Here is a 19,557-nt window from a genome sequence, read left to right as displayed (position 1 = left end):
TAAGTATTTTGTCAGCTTCGGCTTAATCTATCTATCTATCTATCCACACAGAACATTACATAAGTCATTGCTAACGTAGACTCTGGTAATTTGAGGCCTCAATGCGTCGCTTTGCTCAACCCCAGCACCAGCCTACACAGGTAAAAGCGACAATGGCATTTGTTTCTTTTTCTGTGCTTTCCTGTGGGACTGAACAGAGATGAAAAGTCAATCTAAAGTTTAAAAAGAATCTAAAACAAAAACACAAATCTTTCCTTGCGAATGCTGACCATTTAAAATATGCTAAAACTATTATTATATGCTCAAAACACATTACTTGTTTGACCCTGTAATGCTACAAACCTGTATTGGTATTACAAATCTATATTCATGTTATCTGCGTTTCACATTTACAAACAAAAAAGTTACAGCTTCAAAACTTAATCCTTTGGGAAGTATGTTTCTAAAAGTGTGTGTATATTGCCACCTAGTGGAAAATCATTACATAATCGTTACCTGTCATCTTATGGTACTTGCTCACATTTTCTGCACATTAATCTAGTTTTTATATTATATTTTTTTCCATATGAAGAGTTCAGATGCAAAACCAGCTAAAAGCCACCTCTGTCAAAAATGAGATGATGCTGAGTGAATGCTTTTGACACATAGTATACGTCCATCAAATACTTTGACTTCAAACTCACTAAATCCCAGCCTCAGCTCAATTAGAAGTGCCCATACTTGCACAGAAACCTATTCATAGAAGCCTGATAAAAATGCTTATTTTAAAGAAAAATGTCAGATGGATTTAGAGGCTTTTTGAACTCTTCATAAGTACTGCAATGTTTTTTTCTTCTCCAATTCCTGTTTTTTTATTCCAGCAGTGACAATGTGAGCAAACTGGGGTCAGATGTCTTACTCAAGGTTGTATCTTCATCCTCTTTCACTCTTCTTTTACAGCCTTAAATATGTATTTACAGCTGAATATGCTGTCTTATACACTACCAGTCAAAAGTTTTTGAACAGTAAGATTTTTAATGTTTTTTTTAAAGAAGTCTCTTCTGCTCACCAAGCCTGCATTTATTTGATACAGCAAAAACTGTTAAATTTTGAAAGATTTTTACTATTTAAAATAACTGTTTACTATTTGAATATATTTTAAAATGTAATTTATTCCTGTGATTTCAAAGCTGAATTTTTAGCATCATTACTCCAGTTCTAACATTGTGATTTGCTGCTCAAAAACATTTATTATTATTATGTTGAAAACAGCTAAGTAGAATGTTTTTCAGGTTTTGATGAATAGAAAGTTCAGAAGAACAACATTTATCTGAAACTTATTATTTATTATTTAGTTATGAATATCTTTATCATCACTTTTGATCAATTTCAAGCCTCCTTACTAAATAAAAGTATTAATCTGTGTCTAGTCGTATTGTGTAGTATACTATATAGTGTTAATTTCTGTTTCGATTATGATGTATAGAGAGCTAGGAGACTCATTGTTTGTTTTCCTGTCTGGTGTGCTGTTGGAGTGTGAGGTGTGAATGTGTTCTGCTCACATAACAGGATACTGTAGTTATTGCACAGTGTGTTTTCTTTCCCTTTTTTGACAGCAAGAAGGAAGGAAAGAAAAAAGCCAAAGAAACCTCAGCACGTATCAAAACTGATTTTATAGTCTTGAATTCTGAATGTTTCCATCACTGAAATGCAACAGAGCTTCCAGATAGAGTGCTTTTATTTTATTTGTTAAGAACTCCAGACACATACACTTCCAGTCAAAAATTTTTGAACATTTTTAATGTTTTTTTAAAAAGTCTCTTCTGCTCACCAAGCCTGTCTTTGATCCAAAATACAGCAAAAACAGTCAAATTTTTGAAATATTTCCATGGTTAAAAACCGTATTGTTGCATCCCTACTAAAAATAGTAGGCCTAAATGTTTACAACATTTTTCAAAGTACAGGGTTGTAAATTTCATTTCATGTTGACTACTGGCAAAACAGATATATAGCGAGGAAAATACTATGTTTTGCAGCTGCATAAGGCTAAGCATATCTAAAGCTGACCTCAAACAGAGCAGGTTATTTATTGTCTTAAATATTCAGACTCTTTCTTGTGCTGTCAGCCGTCTGCTCGTATTAAGGCTCTAACGATAGATATGCTTTCTTCTCAGGCATCTGTGTTTGTAATGCAGCGGGGGACTTTTTTCAAAGAGACAACATCTGATAACATCTGCAGAGCCAGAGGCTCCCTCTCACGTCTGAAAAGGAAGAGAGAGAGCAAGAAAGAAAAAAGAATAGACGCAGGATGCAACACTGGGTGCTGAGAAACACAAGTGCACTAAAAGGACAAGAGAAGAGTTCATAACCAAATCTCCAGATAATAAGTGAGTTTGTTTTTTTTTCCAGATCAAAAGGTTAAAAACGTTCCTCTCTAATTCAAAACAATTAAATCAAAGCTTTCGATGTACATTTTAGGCAATTATGCTTCATTAAATCATTAGTCATTAAAAGGGATTCTAAACGTATCATTTTAAAGTCAAGGTTTGATATAATTGACTCATGCGGTCTCTCTTCCATCAGATTTATTCAGATTAAACTTAATGGGAAAATCAACACAGGCTTTTAAAGTGAAAACACATTTTATATACAGTTATATAAGACTTTGGTCATTGTTTCACATTTTTCCTTGCAATTAGATCAGAATCTGTTCTCATTAAGTACAAACTGGCAAGTACTGCACCATATCTGATGAGATAACAAATTACAGAGTAATTTAATTGACCCCAGCACGTCTTTGGTGATCTTGGTGAATTCTAACAAATGGAAATTTTTGCTGTTGCTGCATGGGTGCACAGAAGCTTAAGGCTGGCTTTGTTCAGCAGAGCTGCAGAGCTCTTCGGAAGGGTCTGTTTGTACAGCGGTGTCTTCACTCGTGTTCCCATGTCAAAGCCCCTTTTAAAGCCTCATCCAGTCGCCATGTACTGAAAATAAACAGCTAAGCCAGCGACTGCAGTTTGCACACTGGGGTTAAAAAGGTCAACCATCTTGCTCTGCTTCACTGGATGGGCTCTGAAAGGGTTTAATTTAGTCATGCAACATAACCTACAGCTGCAGGAAAGACCTTGATCAAAACATTATAAGCAATTATCATGAACATTATGGAATCGTGTCTTAAGTTTGATTAGAAAATGAAATGCTGATTACACTGGAGTCAAAAGTTTTTGAACAGTAAGATTTGTAATGTTTTTACATAACTCTCTTCTCCTCAGCAAGCCTGCATTTATTTGATTCGAAATACAGCAGTAATATTGTAAAATATTTTTACTATTTAAAATAACTGCTTTCTATTTGAATATATTTTAAAATGTAATTTATTCCTGTGATCAAAGCTACATTTTTAGCATCATTACTCCAGTCTTCAATGTCACATGATCGTTCAGAAATCATTCTAATATGCTTGTTTGCTGTTCAACAAATTTATTTTTTTATTATTATTATGATCAATATTTAAAACAGCTGAGTACATGTTTTTCATGACTGTTTAATGATTCTACTCAGCTGTTTTGAAAATAATAATAAATGTTTTTTTGAGAAGCAAATCAGAATATTAGAATGATTTCTAAGGGATCGTGTGACTTGAGTAATGATGCTAAAAAATCAGCTTTGAAATCACAGGAATAAATTGCATTTTAAAATATTTTAAGATAGAAAACTGCTATTTTAAATAGTAAAAATATTTCTAAATTTTACTGTTTTTGCTGTACTTAGAATCAAATAAATGCAGGCTTGGTGAGCAGAACATACTTGTTTTAAAACATTACAAATCTTACTGTTCAGAAACTTTTGATTAAAATATCTTCAGCAGATTTAAGATGACTTCAAGTTGACCGCTAAACATATTTTATAGTATGGAATGATGGATCATAAATTAATGAGACAAGACTGTTAATGAAACATTATTGTATGTGTTTAAAGAACATTAATCTGTAAAGTAAGCAACATTTATAAAAACACTAAAAACATGACACATATTTTTACAATATCAAAATACAACATTTAAGTGGAATAGTTCACTCAAAAAAAAAAAAAAAAAAGAAAATCTGCCATCATTTAATCATCCTTATGTAATTCCAAAACTGTATCAATTTTAAATCCATCATATATGGCTGTAAAACGCTTTGATTATCTGGCATGCGTCATATGAAACAGTTTTATGATACCATTATGCTGCTTTATTATTGTCACTCTGGTACTTGATTTCAAATGACACAAAGGTGAATAAATGATGACGGAATATTCATATTTCAGCCTATTCCTTAAAAGGATATCCATTTATGGCAAATGGCAAGACATAAATGCTCATTTGATGAGCCAAATATCTTTGTTTCATAAATACTGTAGTATGCTTTCTTATCCCCGCAGAGGACAGGACAATAAATAACACAAATATGCAGATCAGTGCAAAACACACTAATTTCTGGAATGGTAATCTCTTGATGTCCATGATATCCTGCAAAGCTTACTTGCCTTATTAGCAAGACAAAGTTAACATTATTGGGCTTTTGTTTAATGACCGTAAACAGTGATCTCTCGGATCACTAACCAGAGGTCAGATAAGACAGCAGATTAACAGTACCGGTGGTTCACATTAGCGTGAATGGATGCTAGACTGTTCATTATGAGTTTTATTATGTGGGAAACATGTCAGTAATTTTTTTCTATTCTGTTAGGGATGCCAAATCATGCAAAATTACACAGTACAGGCACATTTACAGTTCCTCAGTGAAATTTTGCAGGCAAAATCCAGTGATTGCAATTGAAATTTGTGCTTTTTAAAACTGGTCAAAAAGAAAGCTGCTGGTTTGAAAGTGAACCGCTACACCGCTACACTATTGACAAAAAACAATAGACCTTTTTTGCATGCAACATTTCGCTAATGTGACCACGACTTTAACTTTTAAATCCATAAAAGCCACTAATGTGAATTCTTTTCAACTTAATTCTAAGAACAAGACCATGCTTTTGTTGGGGCTTAAAGGGATAGTTCACCTAAAAGTGAAAATTCTGTTATCATTTATCTACTTAAACTTACATTCCAAAGCTGTTTGACTTTCTTTCTTCTTTAGAACTCAAAAGGAGCTAATCCAAAGAATGTTTCAGAATTTTTTGTTAAAATAATTTATAATATTTTATGGGATCCAAAATCACACTGTACCCTACAGACTTTCACTGTATGAAAAAAAAAGAAAACTAAGGCCATGTCCACACTAATGTTTTCATTTTTTTTTTTTTTAACAGGGACAGTGCGGAATAATATTACAGATGCTCTACATACAGGCTTCTAGCCTATAGCTAATTTGCAGCCCCAGTTCCTGGTTAGGCTTTTAAAATACAAAAACAAAACAAAAAAAAAAAAACAAGTACACATTCAATAAACATAACAAATCTAAGACTGTAACACTAATGTTCACAAACCTGTTTTTGTTTGAACCATTTTTTGATGTTTTTTAGAAAAATGTTAAACTCTGTTTGCATTTTTCAGTTCAAGTGGCAAACTGTTTGAGAGCAGTGTCCCTTTAACTGAAAACGTGGATTGAGCAAATTTGAAAACGCATATTTTTCTCTCTGTTTTGCCCTTACCAAGAGCTTTCTGACCCCGCATAGACAGCAACACAACTGACACATTTAATGCCCAGAAAGGTAGTAAGGACATCATTAAAATAGTCCATGTGACATCAGTGGTTCAACTTTAATTTTATGAAGCTACAAGAATACTTTTTGTGCCCAAAGAAAACAAAAATAATGACTTTATTCAACAATTTCTTCTCTTCTATTGTATTTTAATGATGTCCTTACTACCTTTCTGTGCCTTGAACATAGTAGTTGCATTGCTGTCAATGCAGGATCAGAAAGCTTTCCAGTTTAATTAAAAATAACGTAATTCATACGTTTTTGGCTAAATCATACATATTTTACGAGTTCCCAATTTGTATGAATGCCCTACACCTAACCCTGCCCTAAACCTGCCCGTCACTGGGGTCTTGGCAGATCATACAAAAACGTACGAGTGAGGTTGTACGAATTTGTACGAATTAGCCACCTCGTAAAATACGTACGAACTGCCGTGAGATAGCGTTGAAATAACTTCATTTGTGTTCTGAAGATAAACAAAGATCTTACAGGTTTGGAATGACATGACGGTGAGTAATTAATGACAAAAATTTCATTTATGGCTGAACTATCCTTTTAAGTGAACTATCCCTTTAAGAAGAACTACGTCTTGACTTCTGCCCTTTTGGGAGAGAGAGGAGTAATCTCTCGCTGGGAACGTTTAGAGCTGGAAATAGAGGAGGTGGAGGCATTAGCAGCAGTGCGCTGATGACGTAGGGGGTGGCGTGGGTGCAGTGGGCCACCGCGGAACAACAGGACGTCCCTCACTGCCGCTCTGAAGGGTTTGCTGACAAAACAGTACAGAAAGAAATTCACAGCAGTGTTCAGCATGGCTAACATGTTAGCCAAGTCATATGCTAGATGTACCCGCCAATCATTGTGCACTGATGACACGTAGAGATGGTAGAGCACCACTCCGGTACGAGGCGCCCACAGGACAGCAAACACAGAAGTCACTGCCAGGAGCATAGCTGTGGTTTTACCCAGCTTGCCTGGCACCGCCAGCTGCTGCCCGCTCTCGTCTTGGCACATCTGCTGCTGCTGTCTCTTCCGGAGCCTTAGGATGATCAAAGAGTTCAGCACCAGGAAGATGCAGCACGGAAGAAAGTAAATAATAGTCACGTGGGTCCAAATCAAAGCGGTATCCAAGCTGTTAGGCGCACGGCTGACCCTCCACATGTCTGACCACCAAAAGAACGGCACACCGGATGCCAGCGCCAATGTGAGCACCACTGCGATGATCCGCCGGGCCCGTGCCGGGTAACTAATCTGCCGGTGGAGTAGCGGATGGCACAAAGCAACATAGCGGTCCACCGTGAGGGGTACAGTAGCCCAGATGGATGCATGATTGGCGGAAAACTCCATCATACTGACTGACCTCAGCAGCATCACAGGGACGTCTCGATGAAACACAGCCGTTTCCAACAGGAAGCCCACGAAGATGATGAACAGCTGGCTGAGGATGTCCGAGCCGGTTAGCGCAAGAAGATACACGTACAGGGCCTTCTGAGTACGAACAGCCAGCCGGTAAAGAGCCACCAGTGTAAGGATGTTCACTAGAAAAGAAGACAACGGAATTAGAAAAAAGGATTGAGGTAGAGGAGGATGGACAAGGCATAAACGATTAAGGAATGAGGCCAGAAAAGGGAGAAGCAGAAGATGAAGATAGAAATCGAGGGCATGGAGGGAGCTGACACAGCAGGATTGATGGGAAGTAAAAGATTAGGGGGTCATATTTACAGAACATGCCGGCCCACGGGAACCTTTGCCCTGGTTTTCCACAAAGAAAAGATTAAACTCAAGTGAGTTTGTGCTGTTTTTGCTGGTTGACACAACAGGAGATAAGTGTATTTTAAGTGTTTTTTAAAGACTTGCATAATAAAGCTATTTATAGAAAAGACATGTCTCCATTACTTAACAGACAGCAGAATGAAATTGGATAAAACTATGGAGAGTTTAATTCAAATGAATCAAATAAAATGCTGTCGTTTTCTCTATCAAACGTTACCTACCATGTCATATCACAGTAAAAAGCTTTTAAAGGAAAAGTTCACTTCCAGAACAAAAATGTACAGATAATTTACTTACCCCATGTCATTCAAGATGTTCATGTCTTTCTTTCTTCAGTCGAAAAGAAATTAATGTTTTTGAGGAAAACATTTTAGAAATTATCTCCATATAGTGGACTTCTATGGTGCCCCCAAGTTTGAACTTCCAAAATGCAGTTTAAATGCAGGAAGAAGGGTTTAGTGAAACGATCGTTCATTTTCGAAACAAATTGACAAGTTATATACTTTTTAACGTCAAATGCTCGTCTTGTCTATGATTTTGAAGTTGGAGAAGAAAACGAGATGGGAGTTTTTCGACATGCGCTAACCAGGATTACACAGAGTACGCATATACATGGCAGACGAGACAAGACGAGCATATTTTTTTGAAATTTTTTTTCTTAAAAAAATTTAATTTCTTTTCGACTGAAGAAAGAAAGACATGAACATCTTGGATGACAAGGGGGTGAGTAAATTATCTGTAAGTTTTTGTTCTGGACGTGAACTTCTCCTTTTAAGGGGACAGTTCATCCAAAAGTGTAAATTCTGTCATCATTTGCTCACCTTTATGTTGTTCCAAACCAATATAAACATAAAAGAAGATATACTGAAAATCTGATGTCTAAGTTTTTAATGTTTTGGACCCTACTGACTTTCATTCTGTGGACAAAAACATTTGAAACGTATTCAAAATGTCTTATTTTGCATTCTGCAGAAGTAGGTTTTGAATTACATGAGGGTAAGTAATGATGACAGAATTTTCATTTCTGGTTGAGCTAGAGAGATCTCATAATAGACAGCTAGTAAACTGATTTGAATTGGCTGTTGTCAACACCAAGCATCTGTCTGTGACCCTGATCTGATTTATAGTAGCAGTTTATGGGTGGTTTTCAAATGAGTCCTAATTAATTGTTATTTGTATTGATTGGTTTATTGATCTCCTTTCTGTCCTCAAGCAGCTGTCAGTCTCTCCTAGGATTGGTGCAGTAAAATGTTTGTGGATACTTAATGATTTCTTGTCTGGTCTGATGTGTGTCTCATTGAATGAATCTACCATGACCTTCCTCCATAAAAAAACTCAAGGTGAAGAAGATTAGTTTACCATGTGCCAAAACTGTATATGTGACCCTGGACCACAAAACCAGTCTTAAGTAGCATGGGTATATTTGTAACAATAGCCAAAAACACATTGTATGGGTCAAAATTATCGACTTTTATGCCAAAAATCATTAGGATATCGAGTAAGATCATGTTCCATGAAGATATTTTGTAAATTTCTTAACATAAATATATCAAAACGTAATTGTTGATTAGTAATATGCATTGCTAAGAACTTCATTTGAACAACATTTTTTTTGCACCTTCAGATTCTAGATTTTCAAATAGTTGTCATATGCATTCTCAATTCAGTTTCCAATGGCGCAGGACCCTGATCTTAAAGGATTAATTCGCTTTCACTATAAAAAATTACTGATAACTTACTTACCCCATGTTATCCAAGATATTCATGTCACACACGGTTAGTTCTTCATCTGTGTACTTTGGTTTGAAAATGTAGGGTAGGGAGAACAAACTTCATATTATTTTCTCCTCCAACTTCAAAATCATCCAACATCATTGTTTTACCTTTTTTTTATTGAAAGGGCATTTGACTTTCTTCGCACATTCGCTTTGTAAACACTGGCTCAGTACTTATGCAGACATCACACTAGTGCAATGTGAGCATTTGCTGTTTACAAACTACATGCATTTAAATTTTTTTTTAGAAAATGAGTGATTGTTTTGTTAGATAAGACCCTTATTCTTTGGCTGGGAATGTAGAGCCCTTAGAAGCTGTACTGAAACTGCAATTTGGACCTTCAACCCATTGGGCACCATTGAAGTCCGCTATATGGAGAAAATTCCTGGAATGTTTTCCTATAAACCCTTAATTTCTTTTTGACTGAAGAAAGAAAGAATGAACATCTTGGACAACACGGGGGGTTAGTAAATCATCAGGAAATTTTTATTCTAGAGCTGAACTAATCCTCTAACTGACCCATGTTTATAGGTATTAAAATGCACATCTCATACCTGGCACTCCAACACACAACAGAGTACTGTAGTAGACGACAGGGATGTAAGCCAGCACACACTCTGACCTCTCCTGAGCGCTGCTCTCATCCTCCTGCTGGCCGGGCGTTGTGGCATTGCGCCAGTCAATCATGGCCTCTGAGTTCCTCCTGTGAAAGGAAAGAGAACAGGAAGGAAACCTTAAAACTCCACTATCAGAATATGACCTCAAAGCATTGCCCAACAACTGAAACCAATGTCAAATTAACCTTATTGTGTTTATATCACATGGAAGAATAGGTAATACATTTCAGATTTTACTATGCTCTGGTGCCCTCTTATCAGGTCACTGTGTTAATGACAGAAACAGCTTGCCCTCATAGGTTAAAAACAGTCAATTAGAGACAGATGGAACGAGTGCACAACACTCTCGCTCATTTACTTGTCTTATCTCTCCACTTTCTACCTTTCCTTCTGTGTTTAACTTTGATTATTCCCATAACTGCTCCCTCCTGAGAGGATGAGCTGATCAGCTCTGTGCCAAACATGTTTATTTGCTTTCAGACTCAGTGCAGAGAGCGGAAATGATTGCTTTGCTCTGTATATTTCCGTTTACCTCATGACATCACTGGGTTTTACGAACAACATCTCTACTAATGTGCTTTGGTGATTTTCTTAATTGTGCATCTTGCATTTGCAGCTTGCAGTTTTTGTGTTGTCATTATTGAACTGCGGTGTATTCAAAAGCCATTCATTCGTTCCTTCTTGTAAAAAAACAATATGAGAGAGGGTTTATGTTGTGGAACATAATTGCCTGCTATGATCGGGCTGCTTCATCAACTGTCCTGCTTAGGTGCGCAAATTCACACTGTGGGTGAGAACTGGACAAGGCTGGAATGATTGGTCTTCTGTCACCTTATAATTACTTCATCTGTCTTTGCCTTACTAGGGATTTATGTGGGGACCACAGAGTCTTTGTCACTGCTTTAGCAATTCAGACTGGTGCTGTTCCTCCTACATTTGCAGTTCTTGTGCATTTATAATCAATTTTATATAGGAAAAGCTGTAAAATATGTTGTGCTTCTACGGCAGAATTTTGTTACTCTGCTATGGGAAAACATTTAATACCCTTAAAAGTTACAAAACTGGTATAAACCATTAATGAATACATCATTGACAAATTTAAATGAATATAAGAAAAATGGTTAAAAAAAATTATATATATATATTTTTGAAAAGAAAAAATATTAACAGGGTTGAATCCTTCAGCTTGACAAATGCAGACATTAAAGGAGAGGTCCACTTCCAAAAAAAAGATTCACATATAATGTACTCACCCCCTTGTCATCCAAGATGTTCATGTCTTTCTTTCTTCGTAAAGAAACTGAGGAAAACATTTCAGCATTTTTAGTCCATAGTGGACTGATATGGTGCCCTGATTTTGAACTTCCAAAATGCAGTTTAAATGCAGCTTCAAATGATCCCAAATGCGGTTGTAAATGATGCCAGCCGAGAAAGAAGGGTCTTACCTAGCGTAACGATCAGTTATTTTAATAAAGATAATACAATTTATATACTTTTTAATGCCAAATGCTCATCTTGTCTTACTCTGCCTGGACTGTTTTTTTCCGGTTCATGACAGTTCTCCCATCTCATGTTCTCCCTCAACTTCAAAATCGTCCTATATCGCTGTTTTACCTTTTTTGTTAAGGGTGTTTGATCTTCTTTGCATGTTAACTTTGCAAAGACTGGGTCGGTACTTCTGCAGCGATGTAGGATGATTTAGAAATGATTTTTGAAGTTAAGGGAGAAAATACGACTGGAGTTTTCCGATATACCCTAACTGTCTGAACACAGAGTTCAGGCAAGACGAGTGCTTGAGATTAAAATGTATTTAAATTGTATTTTTGTAATGAAAATAACTGATCGTTTCGCTAGATAAGACCCTTCTTCCTTGGCTGGGATCATTTACAACTGCATTTGGGATCGTTTGAAGCCGCATTTAAACTGCATTTTGGAAGTTCAAACTCGGGGCACCATACATATCAGTCCGTTATATGGAGAAAAATGCAGAAATGTTTTCCTCAAAAAACTATTTCTTTACGACTGAAGAAAGAAAGACATGAACATCTTGGATGACAAGTGGGTGAGTACATGTGAATCTTTGTTTTGGAAGTGTACTACTTCTTTAAATGTGTGCAAAAATTAGGAAAAAATACTCCACAAATATGTTTTAAAAAGGTTGATTTGTATTGTATCAATGGTAAAATTAAAAAAACATCTTATCATACACAGTGACATCATATGTTGCAATGATATTTTATGGCTCTTTGTGACTGTAGTTGTTTTGATACAGAAGCTGATAAATGATAAATCTTTAACTACAGCTGAGCTTGTGCTAGGATACAGAGGAGAGGGGTTTCCCTGAAAGGCTTTAAGTACTTCACTACTGATGTGGTTCTCCCTTCTGAAAACATCTCTACAAACAAATCATTGCTCATTTATGAGATTCACAATGAATGAAAGTAGTGTGTATGTGTGTGTGTTTATATAATATGCTGCTTGCTCTGTGAGCTCTATTTAGCTAAAAGCAGCACCAAATACTCATTATTTAAATATATATATATGTATATATATATATATATATATATATATATATATTTTTTTTTTTTTTTTTTTTTTTTTTTTTAATGAAGGCATGTATCTAAGGAAAGATAAACTGAGTTAACTGGACAGTAGTTGATAAATCCCAAGTGATTATGATCATAAAGTAGTTGCTTATTGCCTCTCTCCTCAATATGAAGGGATGATTTTGGATTTAAGAGTGTGATAAAATCTGATCAATATGCGTATCACACATTAAAAATGACGTGGAAACATTTTCTCACAAGCTATAGATTTTATGGAGAGGAAACTTGTTCTCATGCATTAGGCATGCCTGTTAGAGAAAGACTTTAATATACTCACATTTCCTAAGGGAAATCTTTGGATAATATCCCATTTCTCATTGCCAATCCTTTTTTAATAGTTTTTATAGGTTGGCTGGCTGATTTAACTAGAAACATATCTCAATGTATTTTAGCATTATGGCGATATAATGTGTATTTTGATATTTATACTTTTTTTTCAGTCACAGGAACCATTATTTCAGCCTAACAGCCACTGAAATTTTTCTCACTTGTCCTGATATGAATGGTATTGTTAATAATGTTCATTTAAATGCACTAATATCACTTTACATAATAAACAACCAGCAATCTTATTTTTTTAATTTCAATCTTAATTTAATATACAAAAAAACAGAGGGCCATGAACATATGTGACCCTGGACCACAAAACCAGTCATAAGGGTCAATTCAAATCTGAAAGATGAATAAATAAGCTTTCCATTATGTATGGTTTGTTAGGATAGGACAATATTTGGCTGAGATACACCTCTTTGAAAATCTGGAATCTAATGGTGCAAAATAAAGATCAAAATATTGAGAAAATCGCCTTTAAAGTTGTCCAAATGAAGTTCTCAGCAATGCATATTACTAATCAAAAATTAAGTTTTGATATATTTACATTAGGAAATCTACAAAATATCTTCATGGAACATGATCTTTGCTTAATATCCTAATGATTTTTGGCATAAAAGAAAAATTGATTATTCTGACCCATACAATGTATTTTTGGCTATTGCTACAAATATACACATGCTACTTATGACTGGTTTTGTGGTCCAGGTTCACATTTTTAATGATGCAAATGAAATGTTTTGCAAATGAGTTTAAATCATAGCCACTATTAAAACATCTCTGTCTAAATTTAACATATTCAAGAGTCAGGATCTTGAAATTAATCATACTCATTAAAAACTTAATGGCCAAATAAAATATTATTTGAAATAATTCTAATATTCACAATTTAAGTCTTAAAGCAAAAGTCTTAACTGGCTTAAACTGTTTCCTCATATGCAACAAGAGCTTAATTCAGTTACCAGGGACGTCCAAAGTTTCCATCTAGAGTCTACCATCTAGAAATAGGGTCTCAAAAGATTCATATGAAATAACTCAAACAAGCTGTTTAAGCTGAAAGCATGACATTGCAGCTTATAGCACAGCTCAAAATAAATGAGTGCCAAACAGCAATGTTTTCCATTACTGCAATAGTTCTGCTTCAGGGCAACTACCCATGCAAGCATCTATATCTGTTCAAACAGTAGACAATAATCAAAAAATCTGTTTTCACCAAATAATAAACTATAGCTCTATCTACACAGTCTCAAGGGTAATCACCTCATTTCGTAGAAGCATAAATGACCGTTTTGGGATGTACAGGGAGTCAATGTGTAAGGTTTCAGATCACTCTCCATGGACTTTTTGCTCTAATGAACACGCTCAATTATTCATATTCGGCTGGTACACCTGAGACAATAGTTATGAGCTCAAGGACGACGGTATGGCAATACCATCCATATCAGTACACGCAGGGAAAAGACTTTGTTTCATTGTTTTCTAAAAAGGAAGAGAGAAGATGAAAGGGACACAGAAACGGAGGTCTTGAAATTCATAGTCTCTTGATTACATAAGATGCTCGCAAACAATGCCACACATTTTTAAAGCGATCTTTATGACTTCCAGAGCTGACCTCTGGATATCCTGTAGTTCTTGGAGAAAATATTAAGATGACAAAACACAGAGGACACAACATACCAAATAACTGCTTTATGTTCAGAACAAACCGGTTAAGACTCGTTTTTAAAAGCTGTTTGATAAGAGGATGTATAACAGTGGGAAGTGCATGTTGTACCAACATAAATTAAATATTATTGTTTTCTTGTGAGTATATGGATGATTTGAAGTCTTACTATTTTTATATACTTCAATACTTTTTATAAACTAAAATATATAAAAAAAATATAATATATATATATATATATTTATATATATTTATATATATATGTATATATATATATATATATATATATATACACACACACACACACACATACATATGTTTTATAGTATTTATATACTTTTAAAACTGCCATAGTTTTAAAATATGATTGCAAATCGTTAGCCCATGACACATTCATATAACCAGAAATATATATCTCATTATATTTTAGCATTGTGGCAACATGTAATGTGTACTTCACATTTATGCATTTTCCTTTTTTTTTTTCTTTTTTCAGAATTTCAACCAAACAACCATTAAAACATAATTCCTCATGGTACTGATATGGATGGTATTGTTAATAATTTCTATTTAAATGCCCCAATATCACAATACATAATAAACAACTTTAATCTCAATTTCCTTAATTATATATATATATATATATATATATAAGTTTTATAATTTCTTAATATTTTATATATTAATCCATAAAACCTGATATGTGGATAGATTTTATTATTTAAACTATTTTTAGAAAAAGTACTGAAAATATGTAAAAATAGTATAATACACACATTTATGCAATCTCAAGAGTTTTCTGAATTAAATACTACATATACATTATATTACATTATTTATGTTTATATTATATTATTTATTTTATTGCATTTATATACTTTTAATGCTTAGTTCTTAACACGTTTAAACCATTTTAAATAGCTAAAAAATATCAGTTTAAAACTACAATATAAAGAGATATTCTATAAAATATGTGCCCCACGTTACTTATATTCACCTCTATTTAATCCAACAACAACATAGTAACAATAACTATAACTGCAACTGATGCTCAATTAAAAAAATTCACTTAATTCTCTTAAATAAAAAAATTAAGTGATCCATCATATAACGACTGACAGCTAATGAACAAAGAGGTTTTCTTACCCTCACAAATCTCTGCAGGTCCCCATCCGTGGACTCTGGAGCAGGAGTCCTAACCACCAATGCCCAGCCAGGCAGCCCTTGAGGAGGACAGGGAGGGAGGACAGGGGTCCCTGAATAACAGACACATCACTGCAACCACAGAGCGAGTTCGGGAGGAGGTTATGGAAGGAGCTAGAGAGAGATAGAGAGAGGGAGAGAGAGACAGGGAGGGAGGGGTTAAGCAGGAAGGATTTTGGTAAACGGATGAAGCATTGACACTGAAGGTGAATCAGATATACAGAGGTCCGTCTTGCACAGAGAGGTCAATACAGCGCAGACACATGAGGAGAAGGTGTATAGTTTCACACAGCGATGCCTTCAGACCCATGGGAGCTCTTATCTGTCGTGTGCTCATCTTAGGGCCCTTTATAGGATTCCTCTAGCTGTGATGTGAATGTAAATTTAGCATAAACCTAAGTATAACTTGAATCAATAACTAGATGTGTATATTTACTGATGAAAATGTGAATGGTGTTTGCCTGTGCAAAACACATCACCATGCAAGGGTGATGCTGGGGTCTTCAGGTTGGTTGCCAGGGTATTGTGGTTGCTAATGTGTTCTATGTGGTCTTTAGCACTTTTTTATGCGGTCACCGGGTGGTTGCAGGGTTGCTGTGGTGTGCTGAATGGCAGCTTACAGGGAAAGTCAAAAGAGGTCCAGTATTTTCGTTTGCAAAATATGTAAATAAATATTTCAATGTATGATTATGGGATTTTCTTCAGCATTCATTTAAAGTTCACTTCCAGAACAAAAATGTACAGATAATTTACTCACCCCTTTGTCATCCAAGATGTTTGTGTCTTTCTTTCTTCAGTCGTAAAGAAATTATGTTTCTTGAGGAAAACATTTCAGGAGTTATCTCCATATAGAGGACTTCAATGGTGCCCCCAAGTTTAAACCACCAAAATGTAGTTTAAATGCAGCTTCAAAGGGCTCTAAATGATCCCAGCCGAGGAAGAAGGGTCTTATCTAGCGAAATGGTCTTTTTTTTTTTTTTTTAAATACAAATCTGTATACTTTTTAAGCACAAAAGTTTGTGTAGCACAGGCTCTGGGATGCGTGTCCACGATGCTACGAATTAATGGGTCGTTCTTGAACGATTCGTTTATTTTGAATGAATCTTTGATGCGACTCGGAAGAACGAGTCATCTCGGGGGAGTGATTGGTCTTATTTGTAGTGTAATCAACGTTTGTGTAAGCAGTAGATGTGTTAGGGAAGTAACATGTAATATTTTAATTATATTTTGCTAAAATGAACGAAATGACTCAGAAAAGATTCATTCATTTTGCTGAACGAGACTCAAAGGTCAGAGTCGGTTAAAGGTCAGAGTTTAGAGCCCTTCGAAGCTGCATTTAAACTACATTTTGGAAGTTCAAAATCGGGGCACCAGTGAAGTCCATTATATGGAGAAAAATCCTGAAATGTTTTCCTCAAAATCCATAATTTCTTCATGACTGAAGACAGAAAGACATGAACATCTTGGATGACAAGGGGGTGAGTAAATTATTTGTAAATTGTTGTTCTGGAAGTGGACTTCTCCTTTAAATTTATTTTATATGCCTTAGTTGTCAAGTCAGCATTTCATATTTTCTTCAGTGTTATCTAATATTTGTATTTTATTTTCTAATAAACAAAAATGTTTTTTAATCAATTGTTTTAGTTAACATTAACAACACTGCTCAAAATGTTGTGTAATATATAAAGCGGGGCGTTTTTAAATTTAAATTTAAAATTTTTACTTTTATGGGACATGTACTGTGCTAGAACTATGGTATTCTTTTTGGCACAGCAAAATAAAGTTGTAAGTTTGGCATAGCATGTAAATACCAGTGAAAGTCACAATCAATATCAAAGTACCGTGGTATTACTATCTGACACAGTCACTGTACGCTAGTACTTTTACAGTACATTTCGTTTATTTGAAGCTAGGAATGTGCTATAAGGTTCAAGGTGTACAATTTCCAGCCAAACCAATAAAGGTATTACATGTTTTCTAGAAGATTCAACTTCCCTCACAGCCAGAAACATCCTGTCTCCAGATGGATGGAACAAAAAGTACATGTACACCACCATCTGGACATAAGACGAGAGAAAGTGACTATCAGGATGCATGGATGCTCTCTCTCTCTCTCTAGTGAATGCTCATCACTGTGATTGTAAATATATTCATGTCATGTAGGCGTGGAAACAAAATAATTGGAAACAAACTTTGCCATAAATATCTATATCTCTCAATACAGATAAGGTAGATCACCACTGACTGTCTAATTGAGCTACGCTGATAACATACATACACTTCTGCAAAAAAAGAGCCTTTTTTATATTTCCAGAGAGAAGTATGGAAGGAATTTAAAAGATTTGTTCACTTTCTTGATAATTTACTCACCCCATGTCATCCAAGAGTTTCATGTCTTTTTTTTTTAAGTCGAAAAGAAGTTAAGGTTTTTAAGGAAAACATTCCAGGATTTTTCTCCATATAGTGGATTTCAGCTGGGACCAACGGGTTAAAGGTCCAAATTGCAATTTCAGTGCAGCTTTCAAAAGATCTACACGATCCCAGCTGAGGAATAAGGGTCTTATCTAGTGAAACAATTGGTCATTTTCTAAAAAAAAAAAAAAAAAAAAAAAATACTAAGTTATATACTTTTAACCACAAATGCTCTTCTTGCACCAGCTCTTCGTCTACCGCAATCTCAACTTCCATACCATAATGTGTAGGAGTACTGTAAATCCCACCACTGCATTTTTTGTCATTGAATATGTTGTTCCACTTCACTAAAGAGCCATTAAACACTACTGTGATGCAGAAAGCGGTTATGTCCACTTTGTCCACTCTTGTTCTCTTTGCTTTTATCTACTCTTTGTAGAGTGAAGAAGAAAAACTGCCAACACAAACTCACAGTTGAAGCACTTAAAGTGAAGGATCCTTTTGTTCCATCTAAGCACGTCAATTCATAATATGATCGCTGTGAGGGGGGTTCAAGGAGGCTAACATTATTAATGTGAATTTAATTACCTGTAATTTCTGAGGCATGTGGGGGAGATGAAGGGAGAGAAACAAGATAAAAGGAACAACAGATGAATAAGTGGCAAGAACTAAAGCAAATTGCTAATAAATGCACAGAGGTGAATTCAGAGGCTCTTTATTTTTCTCTATAGTTTAACAATGCAAATTTATGTGCAATCATTGCTGAAGTATTTCGCTTGTGACAATACTGCCCTCTTGTGGCAACATGTATTCAGGTTTAGTTAAATGCATCACTGACAACACAACGTTAAACCAAAGTAATTAAATAAATTCGAAGGAAATTAATAATTAAACAAATTTATTTATGACACACAACACAGTACAGCACAATATACAGCTGAAAGGCAGTAGAGCAGTAGATTGAGTAAATTGAGTTGCCAAGTGGGTCAAAAATGGAGTCCTATTATGAGAGAGAGAGAGAAATCGAATTAGGCTTGCTGGGTCACTGTATCACCGATTTCCACACTCTCATCAATCAATACAAATAGAGGCTAACCAGACTGGCTTTCTCTTCACTGAGTGGTATCAGTACCGGAGTATGAATTATTAGTACAAAAAATAAACCAAGAGCTCTGTGGTCATATTTAAATGGTGCTGTCAATTGTCATTGCTCTAAACATGTAAATCTAAAAAAATTAAAGATTAAAAAGTAAACATTCATCATATTCACAATGTGAATTATTTTTCAAAGATTACTGAAGTACAAAATACTGTTTTAGTCTTTCTACTTCAAAACTGAATGTTTAATTCAATGTGTTACTTGCTGTTTTATTTGTGAAATTTACTGGCAATTTCTGAGTGTTTGAATGTAAATCCCACACCAGATTTTTTTCATTGTCGATTTGATAATGATAATTTGGCCTAATGTACATGTTTGTTAAAGGATTAGTTCACTTCCAGAACAAAA

At 35.1% G+C, this 19,557-nt stretch overlaps 1 protein-coding gene and 1 long non-coding RNA gene across 3 annotated transcripts; one reads left to right on the top strand and one right to left on the bottom strand.

The window, feature by feature from the left end:
- Positions 1-15: 15 nt before the first annotated feature.
- Positions 16-2,242, top strand: LOC127174019 (uncharacterized). Its single transcript, XR_007828835.1, has 3 exons — positions 16-140; positions 861-903; positions 2,154-2,242. It is a non-coding gene; the product is annotated as an uncharacterized LOC127174019 (long non-coding RNA).
- A 610-nt stretch (positions 2,243-2,852) lies between these two features.
- On the bottom strand, positions 2,853-15,925 carry gpr142 (G protein-coupled receptor 142). 2 transcript variants are annotated; one of them, XM_051124202.1, is made up of 3 exons: positions 15,582-15,925; positions 9,842-9,922; positions 2,853-7,208 (listed from the first exon to the last, which is right to left on the bottom strand). In XM_051124202.1, the coding sequence occupies exons 2-3, from the start codon at positions 9,888-9,890 to the stop codon at positions 6,256-6,258; spliced, it is 1,002 nt and encodes a 333-aa protein (XP_050980159.1). In that variant the 5' UTR covers positions 9,891-9,922; positions 15,582-15,925; the 3' UTR covers positions 2,853-6,255. The 2 variants fall into 2 exon arrangements, with proteins under 2 accessions (XP_050980159.1, XP_050980158.1); XM_051124201.1 differs by having other exon boundaries at positions 9,774-9,922; positions 15,582-15,924.
- Between the last annotated feature and the right edge of the window lie 3,632 nt (positions 15,926-19,557).

The sequence above is a fragment of the Labeo rohita genome, chromosome 12 (genome assembly GCF_022985175.1).
Source record: "Labeo rohita strain BAU-BD-2019 chromosome 12, IGBB_LRoh.1.0, whole genome shotgun sequence".
NCBI lineage: Eukaryota > Metazoa > Chordata > Actinopteri > Cypriniformes > Cyprinidae > Labeo > Labeo rohita.
Note: the sequence above shows the minus strand (reverse complement) of the source record. Positions and strands in the feature narration are given on the sequence as shown.

Excerpts from the sequence above, each read along its gene's own strand:
- gpr142 (XM_051124201.1), bottom strand. The coding sequence starts at position 9,906 with ATGATTGACTGGCGCAATGCCACAACGCCCGGCCAGCAGGAGGATGAG. Across the intron at positions 7,209-9,773 it reads GTTGTGTGTTGGAGTGCCAG|TGAACATCCTTACACTGGTG; the intron begins GTATGAGATGTG and ends CTTCTTTTCTAG.